At 38.3% G+C, this 9,266-nt stretch overlaps 1 protein-coding gene across 2 annotated transcripts in view; it reads left to right on the top strand.

Moving 5' to 3' along the window:
- The first annotated feature begins 210 nt into the window (after positions 1-210).
- Positions 211-9,266, top strand: part of LOC124143763 (major facilitator superfamily domain-containing protein 4A-like) — a 28,715-nt gene continuing 19,659 nt past the window's right edge. Inside the window, exons 1-3 of one of the 2 annotated variants that reach the window (XM_046512847.2) lie at positions 211-298; positions 6,932-7,217; positions 7,706-9,201. In XM_046512847.2, the coding sequence (XP_046368803.2) occupies positions 233-298; positions 6,932-7,217; positions 7,706-9,036 (1,683 nt within the window). In that variant the 5' untranslated portion in view covers positions 211-232 and the 3' untranslated portion in view covers positions 9,037-9,201. Of the gene's footprint in view, positions 299-6,931; positions 7,218-7,705; positions 9,202-9,266 lie in introns of those variants that run through there. The other variant, XM_046512848.2, reaches the window with a different exon arrangement.

Raw genomic sequence — 9,266 nt, 5'->3', positions numbered from 1 at the left:
AATATGGATGGTTTGTTCATAATCAGTCACCAGTCCCCTCTTCTAAATATGTATAACATTGTTGCCGTGTGACTTTAATGGTGTTACTTGAATCAGAGTCGCCTACAGCTCCAGATGCTAGGACTTTGAAATGTGTCTCGCAGTTTACAGATTATGCAGCGGCACGTAGGTTTGGATGCCTGAGCATCGTACCATAATCATGTGGCAAAAACGTACATACCTCTGGCGGAAGATGTCTGTTACCCTCTTCTCGAAGATTTGTGAAACCGTTTGGATGGCTTGGGCCTTTTTTGTTGTCGTAAGTATTTGACGAAATTCATGTTTGAACCGCACCAGTCGATATTGTCACTCACACCTGGTTACATCCCAGTGTTACATATAAGTCTGTGATAGTCTAAAAGTTATTATACGGGGCTGTGGTGACAGGTTTTACATAATGTAAATTTATTTAGTGTTAATGTATAACTTTAATACTTTAATTTTGACTCACTCACCCATCCATCCAGTCCAACACAGTTATATTCACCATGACAGCCACGCCTTCAGTCATACATTTTATCAGTGGTACAGATTGTCAGGTATATCGGTCATACATGTCATACATGTCAGTTCTATATTGCCAGGGATATAAGTCCTACGAGTGAGAGTTGTATCATTCATATCGAGTGACGGATATATATTAGACTAAATGTGGTTTTATTATATTTCATTTCATTCCATACTTAACATTTCATTTAACATAAACATTACCCTTGTGCAGATATATTGGTGCATGACTCAGGCACTATAAGCTGTGTACTGATGATACCTCACAGGTCACATTGCCCATTGTGCTGGTCGCAGGTGAAATCCCTGAGTCCAAGCCTGACCTTTAGAGAAGCACGTACTTAACAACATGGTACTGTTGCTCATGCCTACACAATTATTCCTGGTTGGAGTCCAGTCAGTGAGGCATTCACCTTTATATGATAATCACTTTGGTGATGTAGAAAGGTGAAGATAATCACAGTTAACCTTATTTCAGTATACATATAGGTTCTTAATAAGGACTGAATTAGGTTCGTGTCAATGGATGCTGTATAGAGTGTCAAACTGGAGTAGAAACGTAGGTAAAATAACTCTGTGTGGGATGCAACTTGTATGGGGTGATGCATATATGCGTGTGCTCCTAAACTAATTCGTCCCTTGAAGATCCGAGGTAGAATAGGTCTTCAGCTACCCATGCTTGCCATAAAAGGTGACTATGCATGTCGTAAGGAGCGACACATGTACATGCCCCTGAAACAGGATAGTGATATTACTAAAACACCGGACCCATATATATAAGTAGACAAGATACGTCACTCGCCATCATTGGTTTCAGTAATATCACAATCCTGCTTCAGGGGCCTGTGAGGCGAGTAACGGGATCGGGTGGTCAGGCTCACTAACTTGGTTGATGCATGTCATCGTATCCCAATTGCGTGGCTCCATGTCCATGATGTTAATCACAGGATTGTCTGGTCCAGATTTGATTATTTAGACCACAGTCATTTAGCTGAGTGCGGCTTTAAACAACAAACAAATAAACATCATCATGATACAATAATATAACTACAACCATGATACTATGATAACATTGTTATCATCATGAAAAAATAACAGTCATCGCCATGATACAATATTATTCGTCACCATCATGCAATCATAACAGCCATCTCTATGATAGAATAACATAGAAATCACCATGATACAATGACAACATAGTCATCACCATGATACAATGACAACATAGTCATCAGCATGATACAATGACAACATACTCATCTCATGATACAATGACAACATAGTCATCACCATGATACAATGACAACATAGTCATCACCATAATACAATGACAACATACTCATCTCATGATACAATGACAACATAGTCATCACCATGATACAATGACAACATAGTCATCACCATGACACGATGACAACATCGTCATCACCACGATACAATGACAACATAGTCATCACATGATACAATGACAACATAGTCATCACCATGATACAATGACAACATAGTCATCACATGATACAATGACAACATACTCATCTCATGATACAATGACAACATAGTCATCACCATGATACAATGACAACATAGTCATCACCATGACACGATGACAACATCGTCATCACCACGATACAATGACAACATAGTCATCACATGATACAATGACAACATAGTCATCACCATGATACAATGACAACATAGTCATCACCATAATACAATGACAACATACTCATCTCATGATACAATGACAACATACTCATCTCATGATACAATGACAACATAGTCATCACATGATACAATGACAACATAGTCATCACCATGATACAATGACAACATAGTCTACACCAGGATAACATGAAAACAGTGCTGCGTTAAACAACAAACAAACAAAACTAAACGAGGTCAATATTTACACAAACTACTGAAGGATCACTTGTATGATTTGGGACGTAATTATTTTTTACTGAACACATACTGGCTGAAAATGAATGTATTGTGATTACAGTTCCATATCTAAGAAAAGCGATTACAAGCCAATGATTGGAGCATTTCAATTGGTACACACACATTTAGTGCGCTGTAGAGAATCAGAATCTTGTGTAACCGCCCCTGTTTCTGACCCCTAAGGTTTACACATCATGATCACCAGGTCCATGATGACAGTCTGTGGTATGGCCTTCCATTTCCGGGTGAGAGGTTTTGCAGAGCGTACAGATCATTTGGCATAGGGTGGATACTGTAAGCACGTTCGCCCTAATTACGACTTGCTGCCAAACCAACGCACTGGCCATATTTCCACGGTGTTTATGAGCATTAGCGTCCTGAAAGATCAGGATACCTCCACAGCAACTTTTAGGCCAAGCAAAAGTACTGACAATGACCTCTGAAAATTAGGTACATCGTAAATGTCGCCATTTTTTACACATTACTAAATCACCACTCACGGCGTTATTTACAGCATGTTTTGACATCTAAATTTCGGATATTTACTCGGAGAAATGAATTTCAAAAATAGCATATAAGTGATCACGGGTATTTGTCTTTTATCAAATCACCAATGATCATTCCAAAACGTCTCCGATAACCCTAGAATCGTTTAGCATGTTTTGGAAAATACGCAAACACGAACGCCGAAGTGAACTTTCCGCCATTTTGGCTAGTGTTTACAAAATCACATTTCAGATACACCGGTTATGAGGCGCCTGTAACTTCACGTATATTTCAAACTTAGCTGCGATACACACATCCTTGAATTCCTCATACATGTTAGAATCAAATGACCAATGGCCTACATACATGCAGGCAGACATATTGGAACTCCCCCCTTCCTTACTCCCTAACTGAAGAGTACATTTTATAACATAAGCTGTCCGGAGTTATCTTCCCTAGACCATACCATGAACACATTAAGCCGTCCGGAGTTATCCCCCATAGACCACTACATTGAGTGTACATAAAGACATAACACTATTTCGGTTTGTTTCAATTAAAATTATAACAAGAAATAACAGTACATAGCTTGTCAGAATGTTTCTAATTACATTTATGTATATAAGATCCCTGAATTAACGAAAGTCCCCTCGTAAAATCCCGCGTACTGTTGACAGTGAACACGCCATTTGTAAAAGTCGGTCGCAGGTAGTGATGTCATACGTCAACATTGTTGTACATATTTGGTAATTTCTTTGAGGTGAAGATCCTTGAATGAGATTTCACACGATCATTGTATCATGCTGTTTACAATTTCAGTTATGATGGAGATTTTGCATATCTTTTATACAATTTATTCACACAATTAATTTCACTTTGGATATTTGTCAATCTTCAAAATGGTATCATACGTAAATATAGGCCACAACATGTATGAACGAACTTTTGATAATCTCCTGCTTGTTTGAACATTGTTTACATAACAATTGATAGGTTTTTAGTGTCGAATACGATATTTCTTTCCTTTCGACAAGTGTTACAAGATGAAGTGTAAATGTAACTGCAGCATGTACGTATTTCTTGGGATGTGTAATAGTCAATATTATAAGTTCATACAACCAATGTCCTTGAATAGCTGTTTCATTATATTTTATCACTAAAACTAAATATATTACCTTAACAAAATGGATAATATTTTTCGTTAAAATATATGCACACATTTCTGAAAGAATTGTCTTGGTCTTGGAATTGTTTTTTATGTCGTTTGATACACAGAACAGTGATAGCTAACGATTCGCCAGGTGCGCGTTAGTCACAAACAATTTACGAATTATTCCTCTCGTTTTGCATTATATAATCAATGGGTTCATTCTTTTTTCCAATATTGTGATCACAGGATATTAAATTGTTTACTTTATTTCTCCAGGAATTGTAAAATGTATAAAAAAAATAATCCATGCCAGGTACCCCGTTGGTTCAACCTTAAACGATTATCCTGATAATTCCATACCAATAGAGCTTTCTATGCATCTTTTATTGTGTAATTATGAAACGAGATGACGAGAAATAGTAACATTGTAATGAACAAATGTGTCCAATACTGAATATAATTTTGGTTGTTTTGAAATATTCTTTTGGGTATTTCATAACGTACATTGATGCCAAACAGGTGCGTGTCTTGTCCAATTAAGATACACGATAAACTATCTAATTGTTTACATATTCAATACATTATTTACTTGATGAAAGCAGTCACTTTATGTTGTGTCGAAAAAGCGTCAAATTCCGTTTTACACATCGAGATTTTCCATACCATAAACGAAAATTAGGGGAGATATATATTAATCAAAATACCATTGTCGTCTTTCTCCGACGTTATCAAAGCCATAAAACCAGCAATGACTTCAAATAGAATGGTGTTATTTTTTTGGTTTTTCATTACATCTGATGATAAGGCTTGTGCTCCATTAATAATGGTGCAACATTAGTCAAATTACACTTACACATTCAGGAGAATGTTGGAATCTAAGGACTAAGTTAAAGGTAAGAAAGGGCCATCCATTTCTCTATTACCTCTTTTTTTATAAAGTACGAGTTCATCATTTCTTATGGATTTTTTTATAACTAAACGTATACAGTTTCTTTATCAATATTTGTGTTGCAATAGTTTGGTTCCTCGTGAGCAAAACACCACGAAAATATATTATCCTTACCCACAGCTAATTCTCACCAAGTGACCTGAGTTACAATAAACTAGTGCTAAGCATAGCGGAGTTATGCCCCCTTTTCTTTGTACGTGTGTAACCTTTCTGTCGCCTTTTGACGTCATAGAGAAACATCAGTTTTCGTCATTTACGGCATGCTATTTTTGGCATTGAATGTATGTCGTTATACATACGCATATAACTCCATTTGATATTTAGTTATGTCGTTCAGATATTAGGCAGTATTTTGTTCGCTCACAGTTTCCATAAAGCTTCTAAATTAAAAGAAATCGTCGCACATTACTTTTATCGCAGTACGATAAAAAGCGGAGAAATTTACTGTTTTTCAACGCAGAAAAAATTCTCGGACAACACTTAGAAGTGTATTTTTTTAAAACAGGTTTAATATTTGCAGTTTACTTTACACCATCAAATAGGAAATTTAATATTCTCCACCTCTGCGTGATTTTATAGCCAGAGGTAGATCCAGTGCCGCGTGAGCGCAATTCTCGCACAACCTTCACTTTTACGATCTTAGGAAAATGTGCGTCAGTAGAAAAAACTCGGCATCCAGAGGGTAGGCTTTCCCAAGTCAATCCCCCAAAACTGACAAACACTTTACAGCCATTTTAAACAGGGCACTATGTTCTCCTGTTTCCTGCCTGGTAATGGTAAAACCCGGTACCATGGAGGTGCCTGTGGTCTGATTCTATATCATTGCCCCGGATGTGCTTATAACTTTCTTATTAATTAAGGTAGCAAGGGGTATATGAACTTATTTTATGAATGAAAAAAAACCTGTCAATATATTTTGATTCATAAAAGTTACAACTTATACGACGGATGTAAAATTCAAGTTATAATTTTGACATTCCATATGGCATTTTTAATAACTGACAATGTATGACAGATGTAATTAATAATCTGTATGACTGATATAACTGACAAGCTATATGACAGATGTAACTCACAAGGTATATAACTGATAAAGCTGACAAATGTAAATGATACAACTGACAAGCTACATGTACTCGACTGATATCTATTATGGAGGACTTACTTTCGGCGAAAAAGGTTTGTGTGACAATATCAGATATTCCTTAAAACTGCCAAAGTACTCGGTATTTAACTCAAAATGTAAACAAGGTCAATTATGTGATGACAAGCAGGATATTACGTCATATCCGGTCCTTGTATCCGATTTGTATGGTGGTTCAGATGACGACAACTTGCCCTTTAGATAGCTAGATTTCATTATGAGTACTGATAATGCAAACTGCGTGTGTTTTCCGGAGGTGCGTTTAACTTTGTAATTAATGCCGCTACAGGTATGGTACTTTCTGTTTCAATCTTGTACAGCATTGGATATATGTATTCCTAAACTTTAAGGGATTTTATTAATACAGAAGTGTGTAATGGGGTAAGTGTAGACATACACGCTGGACATAAATTGTACGACATTAACCAAGATTAGGGATCAAAGATCAACATAAGTAGGTATTGGTGAGGTCAACTGTCACCTAACTTGGTAAAGCCAAAAGGATCAATGATACATGATTTCTGGTAGCAAATTGTTTGGGCATTCCGTAAAAGATGGGGATGGGTATATTTCGGATATTGTGCAGTCAATGCAAGCGTTGCTAGTTAAACTGTGTGTGAGAGGTCGTTCAAGGGTTAAAATTGGTTCACGCGTAAAATGGGATACAGCTTTAAACACCTTTAATGTATACTTTCTGTCATACCGTATCACACAGGGCATCAATTATTCCATCCTGGGCCCCACTCTGCTGGATCTGCAGCTGATCCTGAAGCAGGACCTGGCAAGTCTCTCCACCATACCCCTGAGCAGCGGCATTGGGGAGACATCGGGGATGTTCCTGGCCATGGCACTCTCTAAATACGGACAGAAACGTCTTCAGCTGGGCATTTCCCTACTGCTGGCGTCAGTTGTGATTACTTGTATTCCTCTTGCACCAAGTAACATCTACGTTGATGTCATGTTCGCCTTGGTGGGATTCATTTCTGCAATACCTTCGTGTTGTAAGTAATATAATAAACTAAAATATACATGCACCGTTATAATCACTCCAGCACAGGTGACTCTGTCATCTCAGGTGTCACACGTCTTTAGAATGACACATTTAATGTGTCTATGGCCTGCGTCTACTTGGGGGTTGTGTCTCTATTTCTATTGTCTCGGTGAGAGGCTTAATATTAACAGTTCACAGTTGCCAACGGTTCACAGTTTGTAAGCTGCAGCGACAAAACCAGATACTTTTTTTAAACCATGAACCTAAAGAAAGACACCTTGCAACAATGTCATTTTTGTGGCAAGCAATTTCTTTTTTTTCAAGACTGAAACATAATTACTTTTTTCAAGAATTTTGGAGACAGTCGCCCAGAATATTAAATGTTCGGTTCCTTATGTTGGTGTCACAGTACAGTTAGATTGCACGTATTGATGAGCTTGTCCTTCCTTGTGATTGTGTATGCTGTTGATATGCTTACTTGAACTATCTCTTCCACAGTTCTGATGGATGTTTGCAGTGAGCTGTGGAAGGACAAGGGTACAGCGTTTCAGTTCATCCTGGTCGGCAGTTCCCTGGGCGCCATTCTCACTCCTCTGATAGTGGAACCGTTCTTATGTCAGGGTGATGTGTCAAAAGTTGCAAACTTTACCAGATTTCTACCCACGGGAGTAGCTTCTGTAAACGGTTCATGTTCAATGGATGATCTGGCTCTGGTTGAGAACAGTTGTGTGAATGTCACTCGACATTTTGAAGCCAATGATTCTAAACAAACACAAGAACATTTTCTTGTTGACCATGTGAGTGTAGATCACTCCTGTCCGTGTACCGCCCTGCTGTCTCTGTCGTATAGATCCACTGACAGCTGCGAATGGAACTTGACAAGGGAGGTTGATGAGAATAGAGATTATTGCAATTGGCAAACGTCTTGTGGCAACCTGCAGCATAAAGACTATAACACAACGGAGGAAGATGTACAGTATCTTATTTCTGTGTGTTGCCCGTTACTAAGTGCGTTAGGTGAATGCCGTACTAATTACGGTGTTGCTGAAAATGGGTCCTGTACCGAAAGTGACACTAATGTGCGCAGTGCTTATGTCGCCATGGGGTTTGTTTTGTTGCCAAGTTCATTCGCTTTTTTCTACTTTTGGTGGAAGAGGGACTCAAGCTGGGCCTCTGCGGCGATTACAGACAGCCAGAGACAGGATTACAGTCAATTTGATGTACCCCCCATTGGAAGATTTCAAGCTGTGATATTTTACACCTTATTGTTTTTATCTTATCTTCCTCTAACTGCACTGACAATAATATTTGCTACTTACCTGACAGCTTTCGGTGTTCAGGGTAATTTGCAGCTCCCAAAGTCTACAATGGTGTACATGACATCTGTGTTCTGGATCTCCACTCTGCTGGGTCGAATCGTCAGCACAGCATTGACATCACTGTTAGGAAATGCTAAAATAATCATCGGTAATTTTGTAGGTTTAGTTTTGGCGTCAGTTCTACTCATAGTCGTGGCGCCGTATTACGAGTCCATGTTGTGGTTGAGCACTGTTCTGTTAGGGGTGTTTGCCTGTCCCTATGAGGGTGCGGGGATAGCATGGGCCGCTGACTATGTCGGAATGTCTCCACAACTTGTAGCCCTTTCATGGATATCTGCGTCCGCAGGGAACCTAGCCTTTCCGTTTGTAGGAGGAATAATGTTTACAGACGTTAGGCCATCCGCGTTTTTGTTTCTTCTTTGTGGTATCAATATTTTCATGGTGTTAATGTTTATCATGTTAAATATCCAGGTGCGGAGTAAAGGTTTCAAAATTAAAACCGAACCCTGATTCCAAAGGCCATTCACCTTTCTTTTCACCTGAAAGAGTGATTACTTGGATAAAAGAGTCAGAGCTAATCATGAAAAGAAATAGGCTAGGGAGCGTTAAGTATATGCTGTCGAATTCTAGAACTTGCAACGCATATAAAAATTAACGTGTATATATTGGAAATAAAACTACTTTATAATGCATAAACACTCACTTTTGTTCTTGCTTTCAGCTGATTTAATAATTTTGTT

This window comes from Haliotis rufescens, unplaced genomic scaffold (assembly GCF_023055435.1).
Source record: "Haliotis rufescens isolate VD_foot unplaced genomic scaffold, xgHalRufe1.0.p SCAF_1, whole genome shotgun sequence".
NCBI lineage: Eukaryota > Metazoa > Mollusca > Gastropoda > Lepetellida > Haliotidae > Haliotis > Haliotis rufescens.
This window is presented reverse-complemented; position numbering and strand designations above follow the sequence as displayed.